The sequence below is a fragment of the Cryptomeria japonica genome, chromosome 5 (genome assembly GCF_030272615.1).
Source record: "Cryptomeria japonica chromosome 5, Sugi_1.0, whole genome shotgun sequence".
In the NCBI taxonomy this organism is placed as follows: Eukaryota; Viridiplantae; Streptophyta; class Pinopsida; order Cupressales; family Cupressaceae; genus Cryptomeria; species Cryptomeria japonica.
The window spans coordinates 788,207,862-788,231,400 of NC_081409.1; the positions used below are offsets into that span (position 1 = coordinate 788,207,862).

Sequence of the window (23,539 nt, forward strand, 5' to 3'; positions counted from 1 at the left end):
TCGATTGCTTCTTTGATGCTCCATCTTTTGTACAAGAAGATTCACCTTCCTCATAACCGGAGAAACCAAGTCCAGACTTATTCTTTACCAGTTGAGCAGATTCAAGCTTTTGTTCTAGCCTGACAGAACTCATATTGAACTTAGCAAGTATTTCCTTTGACTCAAAGAGTTCCTTGGAAATAGCAGCATTGGTTTCCAGTAGGTTAGCATTCTCAGAGATAACAATGTTCAGTTATCCTTGCATATCCTCCTTTTCCACTTTGCTCTCATGGAGTTGAGTGGTTAGGGCACTAATTTCTTGTTTCAATTTGGAGATCTCTTGATCCTTATCTCTTACCAAGTCCTCAGTTTTTCTCCTATTCTCCAGCTTCTGACACATTCTGATGGTTAGTCCTTCCAACTCTTTTCTTAGATTGGCATTAGACTCATTTAGCTTTTCCACTTCTTGAATTATAGCTTCCATGTTTGCTTCATCAGAGGAACTATTTTTAGTTAGCTCCATCAGATTTTCAGCATGCTCTCTTCCTTTTGCTTGAGAGGCCTTATATTTGACCATAAGTTCATCATAAGCTTGCTCAGACTGAGTGAGTTAGTGAGTAAGTTCCCTCATAGTGTATTGCCCCATATCTCCTTTCAAGTGGTTAGACTTATAGAAAATTGGCTCTGATACCAATTGATGAATACTAAGAAGGGGGGGGTGAATTAGTATGCTAAAAATCTTAGCACTTAAACACTTTGCTAGATTAACAGTAAACCAGTAAAATAGTTTAACAAACAAACCGGTTAACACACATGCAAACTAGATAGAAAATAAGACATTCACCCATAGGAGAAATAACACCATAACACAAGATATTTGATGTGGAAACCCAAATGGGAAAAACCATGGTGAGATGAAACTCACAAGTAACTATCTATAGAATAGGAACCAGACCAGTTAAGGTTAGACTAGTTAAGGTCATACGATGTTCTTTACCAGAACAGATCCTATTAGGAATCTCAATCTCTGTTAGGAGATAAGTCCGATTACAGACTACCTTGCTAGAGGATTTTAGATCCACGGATGTGAACCACCTTGTTAGAGGATTTTACAAAAGATACTCTGAGCCTACCCGATTAAGGGCTTCAGACTTGTCAAAGATGTGAGTAATCAACAGGTATATGATCTAGCAGATAGCACAAATTGCTTGGTTAGATCTAGTATAGCTCATAGCTAATGCATTCCAGCATTACTTCAGTCTTCTATAACTCTCACTCTGTTACACTTCACAGACTTGATCTTCTCAGTTAAGATCGCTCTCACAAAAACTCATCAACCACCTTAAACCCTTGCAACAACATAAAACCCTAACAACAACCTAAAACCCAAGACATGATGACCTTTTAAAGGAATCTGATTTCATGTCAGTCCAATAGGTTTACAATCCAATTCCCTAGGTTCAATGAACCTAGACATACTCAGTAACATGACACAAAAAGTACCGCCAGCGTGTCGGCACCGTCAAACAATCAGTGGATGGTAACTCATCACAAAATGCCAGTTGGTAACTCATCACAGAGTATTACCGGTTCATACAAAATACCAGTTCAAGATGAATACCAGTTGTTAGTTTGACAAAGATGAAGACTGGTAAAAATGTGTTATGCCACTTTGATCCCTCGTACCGCTTGAGATCCACGAACCGCTTGGGGCTGACATGCCACTTTAGACCGGTAAACACATTCTGCAAAACACCAATGGTCTAAAGACTATCATACAACATACCAGTTGGAACAAATACAGGTTGAGCTTTAACTCATACAAACAAAATGATCTCAAGACAAGTGTGTGACCATCAATGACAATCACAACATCAAACATCAAAATTGCCAACAGGAAGATGTGTCAGACAAGAAGGCTCTTGTCTCCTGCTTTGATAATTCCATTGAGTGGATTATTGATAGTGGCTATTCTCACCATATGACTGGTGACTAGAGCAAGTTTCTATCTTTGGAAGAGTATGATGTGGTGTGGTTCATTTTGGTAATGACGCACCATGTATGGTCAAAGGCAGAGGGTCCATCTCTCTGAATGGAAAGAGTAGTGCTAATAATGTGTATTGGTTAGATGGTCTCAGACACAACCTTTTGAGTGTTGCTCATCTAAATGATAGTGGACTCACTCTGGAATTCAAAAATGGAGTGTGCAAAATCAAAGGTAAGAATGGTGAACTGATGGCCACCGGTATGCAGACCAAAGGTAACCTATTTTAGCTGAATGCAAATGTCAATACATGTCTTATGGCCAAGTTTGATGATAGCTGGATATGGCATAGGAGACTCTGCCATGTCAACTTTGATAACATTGTGAAGGTCAGTAAGATCAAGGTAGTTAGAGGATTGCTGGTGCTGAGCAAACCAAAAAATCCTTTGTGCAGAGAGTGTCAACTGGGGAAAATGTCTTCCTCAACTTTCAAAGGTAAATCTTTCACTGCAAACAATTTACTTGATCTTGTGCATACTGATTTGTGTGGTCCTATGAAAACTGGGAGTGTGCAGGGAGATAGGTATTTTATGATTCTTACACATGATTGCTCAAGAATGATGTGGGTCACATTCTTGAAGGACAAGTCTGAAGCCTTTGGAAAGTTCAAAGCTTTCAGAGCACTGGTAGAAAAGGAAAGCGGTAGGAGAATCAAATGCCTTAGAACTGATCAAGGAGGGGAATTCACTTCCAGTGAATTCAACAAATATTGTGAAGAGAATGGCATCAAGAGGCAATTGTCTACCCCCTAGACTCCACAACAAAATCGCTTAGTAGAGAGGAACAACCAGACTGTGGTTGAAGCGGCTAGAACTATGTTAATCCAAGGAAAGGTTGCTTACACCTTTTGGAGAGAAGGGGTGAGCATTGTAGTCTACACAATGAAACAGGTACTCATCAAGAAAGGAAAGGATAAGACTCCTTATGAGTACTAGACCGGTAAGACACTAGTGGTAAGCTACTTTAGAGTATTTGGTACCAAATGTTATATCAAGTGGAGTGAACATCAGAGCAAGTTCAACGCAAAATGTGATGAAGGAATATTCCTAGGATATTCCACCAAAAGTAAAGCTCTCAAATGTTTCAATAATAGGGCTCAGAGAAGTGTTGAAAGCATCAATGTTAGGGTTGATGAAAACTCTGAGAAATCAGAGGAAACCGGCAATGAGCAAGTAGGAGATGAACCAGTAGTAACCTTTTGGGAACCGGTTACAAATATGCCTAGTACCAGTAATTATGCTCCTACACTAGTTGATGATGATGTTGATGAAGATGAGGATGAAGAAAAAAAGCAAGAGGAAGCTGTTAGGAACATACCTTGGTATGTCAAACTCAATCATGATCCAAAGCAGATCATAGGAGACAAAGATGCAGGAATTCTTACAAGAAGAAAGGTCAGAGAAAACTCATGTATGATCTATGAATTTGAGCCTAAATCATTCAAAGAAGTACATAAAGATAAAGACTAGATGAAGGCAATGGACGAGGAACTTGATTAGATAGAAAAGAATGGTACACGGTCTTTGGTACCTAGACCGGAGCATAAAAATGTCATTGGAACCAAATGGGTTTTCAGAAATAAGTTGAATGAGGATGACACAGTGGTAAGGAACAAAGCCAGACTAGTATGTAAAGGATATGCCCAAGAAGAAGGAGAAGACTATGGAGAAACCTTTTCCCTAGTAGCAAGATTGGAAGGAGTTTGTATGATTTTTGCATATGCAGCTTTTAAAGGGTTCAAGGTATACCAAATGGATGTAAAATCTGCATTTCTAAATGGAATACTTGAAGAGGAGGTGTATATAGAGAAACCAGATGGGTTTGCCCTATCAAAAGATAGTGACATGGTGTGTAGGCTACATAAAGCCTTGTATGGACTGAAGCAGGCACCTAGAGCATGGTATGAATGCTTGCACTCCCATCTTGTGAAGATTGGATTTGAAAGAACAAGTGAAGATAGCAATATCTACTTGAAATTAGAAGGAGATTAGATTCTGATCTATGAAGTATTTGTTGATGACATAATCTTTGGTGGAGATGACAAGATGAGTCATGACTTTGCAGATGAGATCAAGAAGGAATTTGAGATGTCACTCATAGGGGAGATTAAGTTCTTCATTGGACTGCAGATTTAGCAAATGAGAGATGGAATCTTTATTACTCAGTCCAAGTATGTCAAAGAGGTGTTGAAGACCTTTGGCATGGAAGATAGAAAACCGGTTGGTACACCAATGGTGACAGGTTGTAAACTATCATAAGAGGATGACTCAACATTGGTCAATAAGAAGGAATACCGATCAATGATTGGTAAGTTGCATTATGTAGTGCATAGCAGACCAGACATTGCACATGCAGTGGGTATTACCACTCGGTTTTAGAAAAGCCCAAGAGAATCTCACCTGGCACCAGTCAAGAGGAATCTTAGATATCTGAAGGGAACCATTGACTATGGATTATGGTATCCATACAATGATGATTTCAACTTGAAAGTGTTCGCAGATGTTGATTGAGATGGTAATGTGGATGACTAGAAGAGCACAACCGGTGGTGCATTCTTTCTTGGTCGTAGATTGGTCTCATGGATGAGTAAAAAGTAGAGTTGTATCTCTCAGTCTACAGTAGAAGCGGAGTATGTTGCAACATTTATGAACTGCACTCAGACTATCTGGATGAAGCATGTATTGAATGGCTTCAAAGTCCCTGTATCTGAACCAAGAAGTATATTTTGTGACAATATAAGTGCAATTAACATCTCCAAGAATCCGGTTTTACATGGTAGAACCAAGGACTTTGAACTCAAGTATCATTTCTTGAGGGAAAAGGTTCAGAACAAAGAGTGGGTATTGGAACCTATTTCCAGTAAGGAGCAGCTAGCAGACATATTCACCAAGCCTCTACGAAAGGCTACATTTACCTATTTGAGAGGTGAACTAGGGGTTCTACCCCTTCAAGAGGTAAATTAAAGGTATATGCTCCACATCAGTCAGGTCTTACATTGCTATATCTTTTCAGGATTGATGTGTTGAAGGATGCTACTCCTCAGGTGGAGTAGTATAGTGGAACAAGGCATCTTGTGCCTCCACTTTGGCATTGTTGTCAAAGGGGGAGAAGATGTGATGGAGAATAGATATCTGCAACTTAGGGGGAGAAGATGTGAAGCAGAGAGATATCCTTGTATATTGCCATCAGTGCCAAAGGGGGAGATTGTTTGCATATGTGCAGAGTATGTTGATATGATGATATTGTGTTGTCATTGATGTCAATATGCTGAAGAGATAACTGATAATATGTTGAAGAGAACCCATTTATTGAAGTTAAGCAACTGGCAAAGTGAACCAGTATAATGTTGTGAACCGGTATATGTGCAAAAGGTGAAGCGGTATGTTTGTTCAAGAGAACCAGTATGTTGAAATGTGAACCAGAATATGGAATGCTTTCTATCAAGGGTTAATAAGGTATGACTACCGAGTGGTAGTCTCAACCTCAAGGTTTCCAGTTGAAGTGTTTTGAGCCTGTGTGATTCAATCGATGGCATTGTGTGATGAGTTAGCATTGTAATAGAGATTTGATTGTGTTGCCATGTTAGCCTCATGCACGTGAAGGATCTTGCATGAAGGAGATTGATCATATCTACCTCGGGAATGTGCATAGTCTTTGTAAACGGTGGAGAACACGTGATGGGTTATTGCCTCCATGAAGCGGTGAAGAACAAATGATGGAGAATGTCTTGAGATCTATTCAAGACCATTGTATTCAAATGTAAAGTGTTCAATGGTCAGGATTGAACCGACTGAATTGCTCAACCTAAATGTTTAGGGTTTAAGGTTTATTCTACCGACCTATCTGTTTCCTATAAGGTCAATGTAGTGTTTCATGTTGAGGTTGTTGGCAAATGGTGTGTGTGTATCTAATTACAGAGATACGTGATTCTTTCCAGACTAGTTGACAGGATTGATACATGCATAGTCTGTGTGCAAAAGGAAGGAGCTAAAGCAGATTTGCATTTGCATTGAGTGCTATTACCAGATCATTGTAATACCTATTGATCTCTAACCACTTTAACAGTTGGAAAATCCCTTAACAGGGTAACTTTATCTAGCTTGCTGTAAATCCTTTAACAGGGTGACTCAAAGCCATTGAGTTCATAAAATCCTCTAACAAGGTAACCTTTAACAGGGTTTAACCCTTAACTAGGTATTCTAGCCATCCCTTAACCAGGTGATCCCTAACAGGATTGGTTCCTAACAGAACCTGTTGTAACAATCCTTAACCGAACTAGGCTCCTAACAGAGCGGACTTCTAAAGAGTTCAAAAATAGCTTGTTGGTATTCATCCCCACTGTGGTTTTTCCCAGTTGGGTTTCCACGTGAAAAATATGTGTGTCATGTGTGATGCCTCTTTCATGTGATGTTTTGTTACTTCCTGTATAGTGATGAATCATGTTAATCTAGTAAATCATTGTATTTCTGATGATAGATTATTTGTTTATGCATAAGGATAAAGTGCAAATGAGGGAATAGGTTGTATGAAAAGCTAAGTGTTGTCAGTTTATGTCTTTCACAGTTGCATTGTGTTTAACTAGTAGTAATCTATTCAAACCGGTGTTAGTGATTGCCAGTCAATTTTACTGTTTGCAGTCAAACTATTTCAAGAAAAGTTTTTAAGTCTGTACTGATTCACCCCCCCCTCTCAGTACCGGTTTGGTACTCGCGGTTCATCATTGACTTATCAATCTAGTATGTGATAGCTTCTTCATCTGGTGGGAGTCCTGCTAGTTAAACTTACACTAGCACTCTGGTGGCCTACTCATATGTCTACTTCAGTGTTGATGTGAGCCAAATAGTATTCAGCTGCTTCAGCATAACCAATGCTCATCATGTAATCTCTTCATCCCGGTTGTATGTACCACCATATTAGAGTGGTCACATTACTATACATCAAACATACCGGTACATGCCTCTTCTTCCTTCTGCATGAAGATGGTCACATGGTTGTGACCAATGACAACACATCAACCCTTCTCCCATACCAGTCCATCTTCTATACTTGTTGACATTAAACTCTAATGCCCACAACCTCTTGTTCACTAGTTAACATCAATGTCAAAGATACCGATAACATCCTATGTCGGTTGACAACACAATGCCAACACATTTGATATCAATTTGATAAACCTTATATTTCTTATAAGTTGCATAGGGAAGAAATAGTCTAACAAGTTCAATTCTAGCTATAGAAGCAAAAGTTTCACCATAATCAATTCCTTCCATTTGAGAATATCCTTTACAAACCAATCTATCCTTGTTTCTTACAACTTTACCATCCTCATTCATTTTATTCCTAAAACCTCATTTAGTTCCAATAACATTCTTATTTTTAGGCTGGGGAACTAAAGTCCAAGTTTCATCCTTCTCTGTTTGATCTAATTCATCTTCCATAGCCTTTAACCAATGTTTATCCTTACAAGCTTCAATAACAGGTGCCGATTCAATTTGAGAAATAAGACACACCTCATCATTTTCTAGTCTCCTTGTCATAACTCCCTTGTTCCTATCTCAAATAATTTAATCTTTAGAATGATTTAATCTTACATACCTCAGTGTCTTCTGAATTTCAGCTTCATTGCTCTGATCATCAGTCACAGTTAAATTTTCTGGTAGTGTCAGTGTCACTGTCTCAGATTCCTGTACTAGTTGAGTCATTGTTAGTTTTATTATGATCATCTCCACTGCTAGTTCCCTATCATATGATATTGATTTGATTTCTATACTACTCATCCACTTTTACATTAAAACTTTCCAAAATTTTCTACAATCTTTTGTTATAACATCTATAAGATTTGCTTTGAATTGAATAACCAAGAAATATCCCTTCATCACATCTAGGATCAAACTTCCAAATAGAATCATCTCTTTTTATATAGCATTTACTTTGAAATTTTTTGAAATATTTAATAGTTAGTATATGCCAAAACCATAATTCATAAGGGGTCTTGCTGGTTTCACCTTTGATATGAACTCTGTTAAGTGTGTAGATTGTTGTACTTACTACTTCTCCCTAGTAGATATGAGGAAATTTAGCTTCCATCATCATAGATCTTGTTGCATCCAAAATAGTTATGTTCTTTCTTTCCACTACTCCATTTTGTTGCGACATCCGGGGTGTAGATAATTGTCTCCTTATGCCATTTGTCTCACAGTAACTATTAAACTCATGAGAAGTGAATTCACCGCCATGATCTGATCTCAGAGATTTGATTTTCAAACCAGTTTCTATTTCAACCTTCGCCTTAAACATCTTGAATTTCTCAAAGGCTTCAGACTTCTTCCTAAGAAAAGTCACCCACATCATTCTAGAATAGTCATCAATAATCTACATGAAATACCTATCACCCTGAAAACTTCCAGTCGTTGTTGGACCACATAAGTCAGTGTGAATCAAATCAAGTACATCATTAGATTTATCATGTATGTTCTTAAAAGAACTTCTAACTTACTTTCCCAATTGGTATTCCTTACATATCAAATTATGAGGCTTCACAATCCTAGCTATATCTCTAACTATCATAGTTGAACTGATCTTAACAATATACTCAAAATTAGCATGACACAACTTCTTATGCCATAACCAACTCTCATCAATATGAGCAATCAAACAAGTCTTGTTACCCGTGTTCAAGTGAAAGATATTACCTACAGTCTGAATACTGGTTGCAATCTCCAAACCAGTCTTGTTAATGATTTTGCATTTTCTATTTTTAAATTGAAGTTGGAGACCCTTATCCACTAGTTGACCAACACTCAAAATATTATGCTTTAAACCTTCTACATAATAGACATTATCAGTGGTATGCTTTCCATCCAAAGAAATTATACCTCTACCTCTAATCATACATGATTTGTCATCTCTAAATCTGACTTGACCTCCATTGTATTCTTGTAGTGACAGAAATTTACTTTTATCTCCAGTCATCTGGTGTGAGCATCCACTGCCAATTACCCATTCATCCTTATCTTCCACTTTTGTTGTCAAGGCCTTCTCTTCATTTTTGGTAGCTAGTATCGGTTCATCTTCCTTTCAAGCAAAGAACACCCATTCCTTTCCATGTTTGGATGCACTAGCAAAGTCTTCTACCAATTCATCTCCAGAGTCATCACTTACTCCTTCCTCATCCGCTATGTAGCATTGTTTATATTTCTTGAATCTATATCTGTTCTGGTTAGGCTTAAATGAATTCTTAACTCTTTCCTCAAATCTTGCATTCCTTTTAGGACATCTAGAAGCAAAATGACCAATCTTACTACATGAAAAATATTTAAAAGGTGCTTTGCCTTCATACTTACTTCTTGTTGCATGAAAAGTAGGTTCAGACTTTACAACTCTAGAAGATCCAAATTCTTCAAGTTGAAAAGTAGATAATTTCCCAATCATAATGTCTCTGTTAATTGAAGAGTTTTCCATTGTTCTCAACTCATTGATTGTAGTTGCATTCATCTTGTAATCGGGTGGAAAGGCTCTCAAGAATTTGGAAACTATTTCATCTTCACTCAAGGATCCTCCACAACATTGAATTCCCATAACAATCTCATTTACACTTTCCATAAACATAGCAATTCTTTCATTATCTTCCATCTTCAAGTTTTCATACCATACTCGGTAACCATAAAGTTTAGCAACTTTCACAATAGGGCCACCTTCATTAAAAGTTTGCAATTTATCCCACATAGCCTTTGCTGATGATTTGTCAGTCAATCCCATAATCCGGTGATCAATAAGTGCACACAAGAGGGCTTCTCTATCTCTACAATCATTGTCAATGTTAATATCCAAGTCTGCAGGAGCATGATTGCCAGATGCCAAATCATAAGGTGTATATCCTTTCTCAGTAATCTCCCAAATATCCTTGCCAAGATATCTAAGATGAGTCTCCACCCGATCTTCGATATTCCATAGTTTGTTCCATCAAGCTTAGGAATTTCTCTTCTGAAAATAGTTGCTAGTGGATTAGAAGTGTTACAGCCATAGGATCTACCTCAAGCGGTTAAGCTTCTGCAAAAGAGGACCAAAGCTCTGATACCAATTGTTAGTATAACCAATGAACAACTGAGGGGGGCGTGAATCAGTTGTTAATAGATTATAACATTTAATCAACTAAATAAGCCTTAATCAGATTAAGTACCAATAAAGCAGAAAATGATACTAGTAAATAATGCAACTTAACAAATAAATAGATAATCAATGCAAAACAACCATACCACATAACACCATGAATTATATGTGGAAAACCCAGAAAGGGAAAAACCACGGTGGGAAGCCTACCCACAGTCAGATGATACTTCTGCAGAAAGTATGTGTTATAATAAGGGGCCTGCACTTGCAGGAAGGCACACTGTCAAGAGCGTACTGCTCATTACAAAAGAGTCTCACTGACTACAGAGGTTAAAACCACTTCAAGAAGAGTGGAAAACAACCCAATAAAGTGAATTGCTAGAGATAGCATCTACCATGCCTGATTACAGTCCCAGTTAAGCTCATTGTCGAAGGACTAAATCCTCTTCTGAATCCAATTTGATCACCAATGATCGACCAACTCCTTTGCTTGAATGATATTACATTATTCGCACATTACAATCCTTGACCATGATTTTTTTCCAACCATGATACTCTACTAAGAGTTTCTACCTTATATGTATGCAAACCCTAAGGCCAAAACCAATTAGGTGGGCCACCTAAAAGATATTATAATATAAATCCTAATTACAATGATATGCCATGTCATCTTAAGACCAAAAAAATAATAACAAATCCATAGAACATCCTAAAACATCCCGGTAACGTGTAAAGTACATGTTAGCATGATATCAGTCCATAACCTAGATAGGTACCAGACCTATTCTAGGTCCATCATGCCAAAGCAATGTCTTCAAGCATTTGAAGCATGATCAAAGAACATCTTCAGCATCTTGAAGGCCATCTAGAAGCCACACCAACACCACTTATGCATATTATCAGGATTCCTCAAAGAAAGCTCTGTTAGTAAAGCCTTGAACCCATGTCAGAAGTGTCCAACAGATAGTCTCATATGCCGGTAACATTGGATCTCTTGTCGGTAACCAAAACCTATTTGTCGGTGTCGGTAACCAACCATATCAACTAATGTTGACATCAATGACAAAACATCAATGCAACACATAATGAATTCATCCAAAATGCCAACACTTGTAATGTAGAAGTCACCTCTTGAATGAGGTGAAGTCAATCATTGAATGAGGAGATTTCAATCTAGCATAAATTGTAAGTTTAAAACCACCTCCAAAAAGGTGAAGCCTTTTGTTTATAAGATTGTTGATGGAGAAAAAGACAACTATCAGAAATCATTAAAAATATTGATTTGTATGAAAAAGGTCATGGATCTTGTAAATGTGGAAGAATTAGTCAAAGCCACCACCATGAAGCTATGTGTGGAAGCCCAATCATGGTCTATGAAGAGACCATAGTGTATTTTGTCAAAAAAATGAGAGAAGCCTTCTACAAGAGGAGGGAAGATCACAAGTTTTGTAAAAACTGGATAAATTATTCTAAGCCATTGATATGCAATCGTGTGAAAAGGCTTTAAGGAGTTAAAAGTCCATAATTTGTTGTCTAAACAGATATCATAGCATGATAGATCATGGTAGGAGTTGAACCCATTGAAGTGGAATGAAGATATAATTGTTCTTTTTCTTAAATACATTAGTGGTTGAAATTAAGGGGGCGATTGTTGGAATATTGTGTAGTAATTCCTCTCACTTGCATAGTTTTATGCTTTTAATTTAATAGCTTTTTTTTGTGATGACTATGCATAAAAATAATTTTAGTTTTTTTCTTTATTTCCAGTAACACAAGTTTTCCAATATCTATATGTATCTAAGACCTCTATATAATAAGGCAGTTGTAATTCATTCTCTATAAGTTAGTCTGATCCTTGATCAAGTGATCAAAAAGTTCATGTAATCTCTTGAATCAATAAAATAGTTTATTTGTGTTCCACTTTTATATGTCTTTCATAGAAGACCTGTTATCGTGAAACAACAATCATTACCATCCTAGAATTTTGACGATTTCAAGTGGTAGGGATTGAAAACTTAAGACACCTTTACTCTTAATTTCTTTCCTAGTTCTTTCTAAGTTCTTTACAGGTGAAAATGGAGATGAATTTAATCGTGTTTTCCATTTTTCTATGGTTTAGAAAAAAAGGGGGCATTGACAAATATTATGTTTGAATGGCATATGCAGAGGACATTGACAGTTTGATTGTAATGTGCAATAATGGATGCTCAAACACATTTACATCCTTCACATGGTAGAGTAGAGTAAGCATTGTCAAAACCAATCAATACATCTATAAATTACGGGATAGATGTATGGGCATGGAACGACCTGTAGATGTGGTCTGAATCTAAACAGATTTTATTAAAGAATAGTCTTGGTGACTATTTTTTTGTCCGTTGTTGGAATTTTCTTTTCCATGTGAGAACACACATGACCTTGACCAGCGTAGCCTTTGGAGCATTACATGATGTGGGTAGGGCAGAGGTTTGAATGGTCATTAGAAATGGGGCTAGTTTGCTTTCCAGGTTTACAATACTTGTGAGGAATTTTCTTTTGCGTGCGAGAACACTCGCAAAATTTTGACCATTTAATGTGGGTGGGTAGAGATTAGATTTGGATGACACACATAGGAGTGGAATTTTCTTTTTGCGTAAGAGAACAGTCGTAGAATTCTGACCATTTCACCTGGCTGAGCCGCTTTTTAAACATGGGCTTGGAAACTGAAGATGGCTTTACTCTTAGTTTCTTTCTGAGCTCGGTAGATATGAAACTGTAGATGACCTTACGCTTGTTTGTCATCTATCACATCTTTTTGTATACTTTAAAAAAATGGGGTATTGATTGAGATTAGGTTTGTATGGCAAACAAAATGGAACATTTAACAATCTGATTGTAATATGCACGAGAAAATTTTAATAAATTTATTAAAAAATAAAAAAACTACACAAAATATAATTTATTTATCAAATAATTTTAAAATTACTCTAAATATTAACTTTAACAAATATTATGAATTCTTTAGTTTACATAAAACAATGAATGGTTGCCAATTTGCTTTTGTTAAGTAACTCTATTAACTTTGCAACAAAAGCGGCAATAAACTGCGGAATGCCTCCACTGCTGCTTGCTCTGCTCCTCTCACAACCAAACCTTTCTCCACTTCTCCCCAGTATTCTACGTACTCGTGTCCTCTTATTGAGAACTCGACTTGTCCGCAGTCTTCTTCTTCTATTCCAATGCAACGTTGTGTGACAACACCTACCAATGCCCATCTACCCTTACCAACCTCTACTGAATATTCTTTCCGTTTACTCCGTAGTGTCATTTGTGAAGAAACACAATTTATAACACAACAGAACATGATGGCATCATCATTGGTGGGACTCTTCAGCAACAATTTTGGCCTGGACTTAATATTCTGGTTGGAGATGGAGTCAACGATGATGAGATTCGGAGAGAGTGAGGAGTGTACAAGTGAGGCTGCATCAGGGACTGCCCGTGCACATATTATTATTTCTTCATCTGCACATTTCTGCAAATACCGTTGACAACATTCAGTCAATGCACAATCAGAAGAAAATAAGCAGAAATTTTATTTCTAGGAATATTATTACCCGTATCCTATGAATACAGCGTTCAATAACTGATCCGTTGTTTGCTCTGAGTTTCAGCTTCTTCAAATTCTGCATGTGTTCCAAGCTTTCGATTCCCGGTACCTCCCAGCAGGTCTCAACAGTCAATTTTTCCAGTCTTGTGCAATTTTCCAAACCTTCAATTTTCTCAATTCCGTAGCAACCTCTTAGATGAAATTTTCTGAGAGAAGTAAATCCTGCAAAACTCGGAATGTTCTTCAGCATTTCAGAGTTTTCCAAACATATTGACTTCAGGGTCCTTGGCAGTTCTTCGATCTCCTTTAAATGATGATTGTTGAAAAGACGGAGACTCTCCAAGTGGGGACAACAGTCTTCAGAAAATGAAATTCTGCATACTTCTGTCTCTTTTAGAGCTATCTGCTTCAGCTTGCTCAATCCATAACGAGGTAATGATGCTGCCCCAAAATCTAATTCGCTGATTGGACAATCGTACAATCTCAGCTCTTGAAGGTTCTTCAGTTGCCTAATTGATTCTGGTAGACATTTCACTCCTAGACATTCTAGCCTAGGACAATCTCTGATTACAAGATAAGTCAAGGAAGACAAATCTCCAAGAGAGGTCGGTAAACTTGTCAGCGACAAATGATGTATCGTCATCCCTGTCAGCCTCTTGAGTTGACCTATGTCATCTGGTAGCTCCCTTAAACTCGTACCGCTGAAATAGAGCTCTCTCAAGGACGCCTGATTAGTGACTTGACGAGGCAACTCTTCCAATTTTTTGCACTGAGAAAGGTTCAAAAACTCGAGCTTCGTTACGTTTTCCAGAAAGTTTAAGTCCTCTGTTGTGAATGTGAGCTGACTACACCGCCCTAAATTGAGATATTTTAGTAGCTTTAGATTTTTAAAAGTAACAGGCAACCCCCTCAACTCCATGCAGTTCCACAAATTTAGATGCCACAGATTGCTCAAATTGCCGAAATTGCTCGGTAGTGATGACAGCCTTTTACACAGGAATAATACCAAGCGCTCCAGTGATTGAAGATGGCAAAATTCATCTGGCAGACTCGTTAAATTGTGGCTCTCAATGATTACAATCTTTTTCAAATGAATAAGAAATCCTATTGAATTTGGAAAACCTTGAAAGTTGTGACAATGAGAAATAAGCAATTGCCTTAACTGCAAAGGACCCTGTAACACATTTCCAAATAGAGAAACATCAATTATATATAAAAGGATTGAAATATACATTTAAAACAGGTAAAATGGATGCTACTTACCTTGCCGTCAGTCTCCCCCCATAGCTCTTCTAAGTGATGATGTTCTGCATCCGATCTTTCACTAAGTTCTAAAACCCTCAAATTTCTCAGTGGAAGCTTCGAAGGAAGATTTCGCTGGCCAATTTGGAACCAGCGAAGCCAGATCATCTCTCTTGATATATCACTCATTACTTGATTAAAATTATCTCCACTGGCCACTAAGTATTTTAGTCCAACTAAAGAGGGTGTGAGCGACCAAATTCCTCCATTTGTGTTAACCATGAGTTTCCCGTCCAAGCAACAAACACGAAACCCATCAACCTCATCAGTTTTATCGGTTACTACTGGTACCTGAATAGAAATAACTTGAAATGTTCAAGAAATAAAATTAAAAAATATAAATCTATAAACTTCTAAAAACAATTAAAATTACTAGAAGGAAGTAGAGAAATAAAATATGTGGGCAAACAAACCTGATAATAATCATCCAAATGTATTTGACTTAAGGTCGCGACTATTCCTTGAATACCAATTCTTTTCTGAAGATGGAAAATAAACATAATCAAAAACTACAATATAAAGGAATTAATATAGCTAGCATTGATATCAACATAAATATATTTTTTGTTCAAATACATAATATTCAGCCAAAGTAAATTGTTCAGTTGTTTGAACTGATTAGTTAGAATTTTCGTAGACAATTATTATAAAATTACTAAAACTCTGTGAGCTTGTGTAATAAAAAGAGTAGTTTTATATTGATTAGTGATGCAATAAAAAAAAAAAATTTTACTTCTGTTCTGTGAGATAATAAAAAAATATTAATTTTACCTTAATTTGTTTTTGAACATCAATCATTTGTTGAGGAAACCAAAGCCGGTAAGGTGAGTGTTTACTTGCAATGTCTCTTCCCAAATCCCTTATGTGATCATGCATTCTTATGCAGTTTTTATTGTCAAGCTCAACCAAACACCTATGCAAGAGCCTTTCCCAACTTTGAAGAGCACTCCACCCCATTCCATTCCATATTTCAATTGTCAAGCTTTTTTCTTGTCCAATGAAGAAACATGCAGTATCGAGGAACATCTCTTTTTCTTCATTATCAAGGCAGTCATAACTTATTTTGAGCCTTTGCTTGATATCATTAGGCAATATTTTGGAGATCTTATGCAGCTGTGACTTCCAATATTCTTTGCGGGACTCACCATAGAGCTGTGCTCCAAATACCTTAAGAGACAATGGTAGTCCATTACATACCTCTAAGAACTGTTCAACAAGTTCCTTGAATCCATCAAGTGGATTGGGTTTTAAGAAAGCATGCCAACAAAAAAGTTGCTTTGCATACAATGGATCTAATTGTCTCATTTTATATATAGAAGAAATGCCCCAAGATTTAAGAGTATCACATACCCGTGTGGTGACAATGATGAGACTACCTTTCTGAAGGTTGTCTTTTGTGGGCAACAAAGCATCGAATTGTTCCATATTATCCACATCATCAAGAACAATCAATACTCTAACAGATCTCAACCCTCTTGAAAGATTTCTCACACCATCCTCAATATTGTCAAATGCTAAACCTTGGACGCCTAGGTCATTGAGAAGTTTTTTCTGTTTCTCATGCAAAAGACCTTTGGTTGCAGCATCTCGAACATCGAACACAAAACTTGACTTATCCATCGAAAAAGATATTTCATTGTACAACTCTTTTGCAAGGGTGGTCTTGCCAGAACCACCCATCCCCAAATTCCTACGATTTGTACACCCTGATTAGCATGGGCAGAACTGAGTGCATTTACCTTAAAGTCTTCCGCTATTTCTTTCAGACCAATTGGATGTTTCGCAACAACTAATGGCCGATTATTATTTATTTCTTTCAAAACACAACTCACAATATTCTTCAGCAGCTTCATCTCATCCCTGAACAAGTAAAAACATTGAAAAATCAAAATACTATCAAGTGACTATGCCAGAATCAAATACATAGACGAGAGAAAAATAAATATTTTTTAAGATTGAGAGGCCAAATGTGCGGTACTTACTCTTTAGTATTAACGATTTGGCCAGCGTAAAATGAGACGTTGTGGAGTGCGGTTTTCCACTCCTGAAGTTGTTCTGGGCTGCATTTACCATTCCGCTCATGCTTTTTAAATGCCTCAACATACATCCCTTTCCCTTGATGTACGCATCTGAGATCACTAGGATCTACATGGTAGAAAATAGGAATAATTTTGGCCGCAGATTTAAGCATAAATGAGAGCTCTGCTAAACACCAACGTGATTCTGCATAGGTCTTTGAAAAAATAGCAATATGAAGCGAAGCGCTGGCCATTGCTGCTTCTATTGTTCGGGGCAAGAAATCACCATATTCCAATTCTTGTGAATCCAGAAAAACAGAGAGTGACATACCAGTAAGGATAGTATACAGAGTGCTAGCTAAGGTGTATTTGACGTCTGGTCCACGATGATTGATGAATACATCGTAGCACGGTTTTTTTGTGCGTTGCGAGGCAGAAGTCGATGCAGATGGTGCAATTCCGTCAAAAGCAGCCTTACTGCTAGAATCAGGTTCCCTCTCCAATCGACCAACAGCCAAAGAAGCGGGTGCTTCATTATCTGGTATGGTAGAAGTAGCTGACCTTGACTTGGATTGAGCAGAGCAACATGGAATATTAAAGAAAGAAACCCGGCCAAAGCAGGATGAACGCCTTGGAGAAATTTTTGGAGATTCCCTCTCTGGTGGACCACCAGTGATAGAGGTAGATGCCATGGTAGCAGATTGAACAGAAGAATGAGAAACAACGTAAGAAGATCAATGAAAGCAGGATGAAGGTAGGTGTTTTGGTGGGTGAAGCGCTTTTAGTAGATCCAAGAAGATTGGTAAGAGAAGAGGTCGTCGCTGATGGAGACAAAAATGCGAACAGAAAAATAAGGCGTAGATTGACCAAACGGATACAATAATTTGCGTATGAAACCGCAGGTTAGAAAAATGTTCGAAAACGATGCGAAACAATTTTTCATTATTTTCTCCTCAATTGACGTACCACAATGATATATTTTTGTTTAATGGAATATAATTTTTCCCTCTTTTCTTTTCTTGGTAAGAGAAGAGGGCGTCGGTGACGACAACGAGAAATGAATATAAAAAAGCGTCGGTGATGAAGACGAGATATAATAAATGTATTCGTTGGGTGTGGAAACAAAAGATGACAAAACGCGATCCTCATTGGATAAGCGATCCTAATATAATGTTGTTCATTCTTTGTAGATCAATATACAGTGATTATTAATTTGATGATCAATCCATACCTAAGCATTCTCTTTATTCATTAAGGAAAAATCTTTATAGCGGTTCTGCTCTTCATCTACCTATTATGTGGGTTTTTTTTCATTAAACACATTCAAGTCAACATTGGATTGTAGGTTAATTTCATTAATTATATTGCAATCAAAGAAAAAATGAGAAGGTGATGGATTTTATCTTCTAATATTAACTTCTTTCATAGATCTCATATCTTCTTCTTAACTATAATATCATGAGGTACATATTAAGAATATTTTCCCAAAACTTCACAATCAAAGTCTCTTATCTACGTATTCAACATTTATAATACTTAGTACCATTTTGTATGACTATACATAAGTGATAAATAAATTTAAATATCATCTCCTATTTGACCTTGATACCTCTATTTCTTTAACCCTATCCTCTTTTTAGAAAACTAATAATTTTTTAAAAAAAGACCAATAACTTTTTATTTTTCCCTTGATTTTGTTGGTGTAAATAAATATTCATTTTGGATATTATTACACTTTACTTAAGTTAACTTAGGATAATGCATCTCTTCGTAGTTTGGATTTGAGACACTTAGGGAAGTGTGCACATAGGGATAGAGCTTGTAGGAGAAATTCCACCTTTTGTGGTCTTATTTTGCTGTTACACTCCACATTCGGTGGGTCATCCACCTCTTGTGGAATATTATATTATTTCTCCTACCTACCCCTAGTATTTCTTACCTACCCTTGTTTCTCATTGAGCCACATGTCATAATTGTGTGCTCGTACATCCATATGGCCTTGCCTATATAAGCAGGCCTATATTCATTGTATTGGTTAATCCAGTTGATCATTTTGCATATTGATGAGAATATAGTTTGTTCTTGTCATTCTATTGTCTCTCTTTTATGCTTTTCATTGTGCCCTTGATCTTGGCAAAATCCTACATGGTATCAAAGCCATTATGGCTTCATTGATTGGTTTTTGGAGACATCGTGGAAGGCTTCTATTTTTGGATTTGGGGATCTTCATTTTTTGGGGGCATCATACAGCGATTTGGATATCACCATTGAATCTGGGAGGCCGTTTCCATAAATTTTGACTATAAAGTCGACCTATTTTGGTGAGAAATTTTTTTTCCCCATTTTGGCTATTATCGTATTTTGAAATTTTTTATTATTTTTTGAAAAAAAAAAATTCAAAAGATCAAAAAAAATATCAAAATTTTTTTTTGATGGTTGTTTTGGGGGTCGATAGACCCCCCGTACTTCGCAGTACCCTGTGCGTGTTGCAGGTGTCGTAGGGTCGTACTTGCTATCGGAGCCGTCGCCATCGCTGCATACCTGCTCCCACCGCCGCCTCTCTTCGCACGCCGCCTCGGCTCCTGGCCCATCTATCCGGTAGCTCCCTCCACCTCTAGTGACCTCGGCTCCCGGCCCAGCTCTCCGGCAGCTCCCTCCACCTCCGGCGACCGCCCAGTCACCGCCGGCTGCTATGCCTCCAACTCGCCACGTGGAGCCCAATCAGCTGCAGGGACCCCCGCCATGCAGCACATACGCAGTCCATCTGTACACCCAGTCACTGTCTCACATGCAATCCAGTTGTACGCCACGTCACCCGCCACGCAAAGCTGACGCAGACTACCACATCAGCAGTTTTTTGAAAATTTTCAACCCCTCTCCGTTGAGCTTTTCAGTTTTGCAGTCCAATTTTGAAAGGCCATATCTTGCTCATTTTTGCTCCTTTTTTGGTGCAATTTTTTTGCAATGGGCTAAAATTTTGTGGTCTTTGTAGTGGTGTGGTTATTTTCTGATTTTGGTGCAAAGGTTTTTTGAAATTTTTGGATTCTCTCAGCTGTACCTGTCCAATCCTCAATTCTACAACTTCAAAGGCCTCATTTGAGCTCAGAGGACCTCCTTTTTAGGTGTTTTTTTTTTTGAAAGTGCATGTTTTTTCATCTACTTTCATAATCTATGATCAGATTTCAGAGATTTTGAGTGGAAATTTTACTTTCAGATATTGGTCTTATTTGGCCTATTAGGTACTTCTAAATTGCTTGGATCTTAGTTAGATCTCTTGCATTATCAGTTTGAGTCTCTTTTGGCCTTATTGAGGTAGTTGTAAAATTGTAATCAGAAGTCCACTTTGCCATTTTTTGCAAGTGGGCCATTGTATACGCACTAATTATAAAGTGCCAAATCATCACTTTTTTGGGGGTTCTTTGATTGAGTGAATTTGGGGGGGTTTGTGTGATTGTGCCTCTCTTTGTGCTCTTTCATCTTTGTTGCAATGAGTCCTCATAAATTTCCACCTTTAACTCCACATAATTATGCATCATGGAAAATTAAAGTATGGAGTAAATTAATGGAAAAGGGTCTCACACATTACATAGATGGAACAATAACAACACCACCTGATCCTAAGGCTGATCCAAATGCTCAATTAGAATGACTCACAAATAATTGCATGGCTCTTGGAACTTTGCGCAAGTATGTCTCATATGACCTCATCTTTCATATTGAAAAGTGTACAACAATCAAGGAGGCTTGGGATATGTTTCAAAAATTGTATGGTCAAGTTGATGAAATCAGAGGCTATAAGATTGACAATGAGCTAACCAACTTGGATCCCAAGAGTTTTGATACAATCCAAGATTATGTCACCAAAGAAAATGAGCTAAGAGCAAAGCTTAAGGATTGTGGAATTGACAAAAAGGATGCTCAGTTGATATTCAACTTGTTGGACGAGCTTGCACCAGAATATGCAGCATTTGTGTCTAGCTTCCAAACTCATCGTTTGATAGTGGGGAGTTCCTATGTTATGCCTTCATTTGATGCTTTCACAGAAATGTTAATATTGGAACAATCTAAGTTGTTGAACATGGGACTTCTTAAGTCTTCAAAGTCCAAGGCTTTGGTGGCTAATCAAGGGAATCAAGGAAGTTAAGGCAAAGATTCCAACAAGAAGAAGAAGCACTCTAAGTCTAAGCCACACTAGGAAAAAGGACAATCATCCTCTCCATCACAAGGCGATTGTTCATCCTCTTCCAAGAAGGGGACACCACCTAAGAAGGATAAACCAACTTGTGCATATTGCAATAAGTATGGTCATGATGAGCATCGATGCCACGCAAAGCAAGTTGATGAGTTAACTAATCTTCTTAAGAAAAACAACGTCAACTTGCCATCCACCTACACAAAGAAAGATTCATCTCCTTCCTCTTCCTCACATTCTAAGTGAAAAGGGCAAGCATTTGTGGCTACAACAGGTTCTTCACAGCAATGGATACTTGACTTGGGTGCCTCATATCACTTGGGTTCTACAAAGGAGCAGTTTTCTTCATTGGAGCCATCTAAGGTACCTCACATTTACATAGGTGATGATACACAAGTAGAGGTTGAAGGGAAAGGTTCAGTTGACATGGATGATGGAACCTTTGAGAATGTTCTCTATGTTCCTAACTTGTCTACTAACCTTCTCTCTATCTACCAAATCACTCACTATGGGAATGGGAAAAAGGTTGAGTTTACACCAGATTCAGTTGTGGTAAAGGAACTTGACGATGATGCCTTGGTAGCAGTGGGACAAGTCAATGACAACTCAAGGCTTTATTCATTCTCCTACTTTGTGCCAAGTTCACCTTCTAGGGCCTTGCTTACTCATTCAAATTCAGAAAGTAAGCTATGGCATGAGCAGTTTGGTCACCTCCACTACCGCTATCTTTAGCAGCTCAGCACTAAAGACATGGTCACAGGTCTACCTCAAATCAGTTTTTCAGAGGGTGTATGTTTAGGTTGTTCCATAGGCAAGCATCCCGAAGAGAAGTTTGATAAGGGGAAAGCTTGGAGAGCTTTGGAAGTTCTTTAACTTGTTCACAGTGATGTAGCAAGTCCATTTCCAGCACCTTCATTTAGTAAGGCCCGCTATGTCCTCACCTTCATTGATGACTACTCTCGCTTCACTTGGGTCTACTTTCTTATTCATAAGAGTGAAGTATTTGACAGATTTTAGGACTTCAAGACTCGTGTGGAGAAGCAATCAGGGAAAGTGGTCAAGATTCTTCGTACAGATAATGGAAGGGAATATGTGAACAAAAGACTTGAGGACTTTTGTACATTTGAGGGGATTGATCTTCAGCATTCTGTCACATACACTCCATAGTAGAACGGGGTTGCAGAATGCAAGAATAGAACTCTCAAAGAAATGGCTAGCTGTATGATACATGCACATTCTCTTGATCCCGCCTTTTAGGCAAAGGCTATCAGTTGTGCCACACACATCCAGAATCGGGTTCCTCACAAAGCTTTGCAAGGTATTACTCCTTTTGAAGCTTGGGCTGGTAGGAAACGTATTGTGAGACATTTCAGAGTCTTTGGGTGTCCAGCATGGGCTTGCATACCTCCGCAAAAATGCAAGGCATTAGAACCTTAGAGTCGGCCTTGCATATTTGTTGGATATCTTGAGGGTGTTAAGGCATACAGATTGATGTATCCAGAGACACATGAGGTGTTCATTGAGAGGAGTGTTCACTGTGAGGAAAGCTCTCCTAGCTTAGCCTCTCTACCTCCTCCACCTTCCTCCATTGTAGATAGTGATGTTAGTGATTTAGATGATGAGACTCCTACAACTCCGACTCGCAAGGTTACACCTTCGCAGGGTCCACTTGCAGTTGAGGAGCCTCATTCTCCACCTCCACCTCAACCTCGTTGGGCTCGACAGACACTTGAGTCCGTGGGTTCTCTTGTTGGCGATCCTTCAGATACACGGAGAACTCGATCACAACATCAAGATCTTCCACATGCATTCATTGCTTCCGCTTCCGATCCACAAACATTTAGGGAAGCATCAGGGGTTCCTAAGTGGGACCAAGCTATGGAGGAAGAGTATAGCTCCTTGATGAGGAACAACACATGGGATTTAGTCCATCTCCCTAACGAGAGAAAGATGGTTCGATGTAAGTAGATCTATCAGACCAAGTTTGTAGCGGATGGTAGTGTGGATAAGTATAAGGTTGCAGGTGTTGACTATACTAAGACCTTTGCACCCATAGCCAAGATGAACTCCATTCGTTTGACACTTGCTATTGTTGCAGCTCATGGTTGGGTTGTACATCAGATGGATGTGAAGAGTGCTTTTCTTCATGGTGATCTTGATGAGGAGATTTATATGGAGTAGCCACAGGGTTTCATCCAAGATACCTCATTGGTTTGCTGACTAAGGAAATTTCTCTATGGCCTTAAGCAGGCCCCCAAGGCTTGGTACGCCAAGATGGATTCCTTTCTTCTCTCCGTAGGGTTCAC

At 38.2% G+C, this 23,539-nt stretch overlaps 2 protein-coding genes across 2 annotated transcripts; both read right to left on the reverse strand.

Moving 5' to 3' along the window:
- Positions 1-13,099: 13,099 nt before the first annotated feature.
- Positions 13,100-17,957, reverse strand: LOC131049174 (disease resistance protein RPV1). The gene is made up of 6 exons (XM_057983209.2): positions 17,006-17,957; positions 15,795-16,883; positions 15,437-15,502; positions 14,985-15,314; positions 13,729-14,895; positions 13,100-13,646 (listed from the first exon to the last, which is right to left on the reverse strand). The coding sequence occupies exons 2-6, from the start codon at positions 16,701-16,703 to the stop codon at positions 13,188-13,190; spliced, it is 2,931 nt and encodes a 976-aa protein (XP_057839192.2). The 5' UTR covers positions 16,704-16,883; positions 17,006-17,957; the 3' UTR covers positions 13,100-13,187.
- Positions 17,002-17,733, reverse strand: LOC131876170 (TMV resistance protein N-like). Its single transcript, XM_059220989.1, has one exon. It carries the CDS (start codon positions 17,731-17,733, stop codon positions 17,002-17,004), a length of 732 nt encoding a protein of 243 aa, XP_059076972.1.
- Positions 17,958-23,539: the final 5,582 nt, after the last annotated feature.

What these genes read in the sequence shown, in the direction of transcription:
- LOC131876170 (XM_059220989.1), bottom strand. Translation starts at nt 17,733, where the DNA reads ATGGCATCTACCTCTATCACTGGTGGTCCACCAGAGAGGGAATCTCCA.
- LOC131049174 (XM_057983209.2), bottom strand. Translation starts at nt 16,703, where the DNA reads ATGGGTGGTTCTGGCAAGACCACCCTTGCAAAAGAGTTGTACAATGAA. An exon ending in ATTTGGATGATTATTATCAG is followed by an intron (nt 15,315 to 15,436) that starts GTTTGTTTGCCC and finishes ATTTCTATTCAG; the next exon opens with GTACCAGTAGTAACCGATAA. An exon ending in GCTGTATTCATAGGATACGG is followed by an intron (nt 13,647 to 13,728) that starts GTAATAATATTC and finishes CGGTATTTGCAG; the next exon opens with AAATGTGCAGATGAAGAAAT.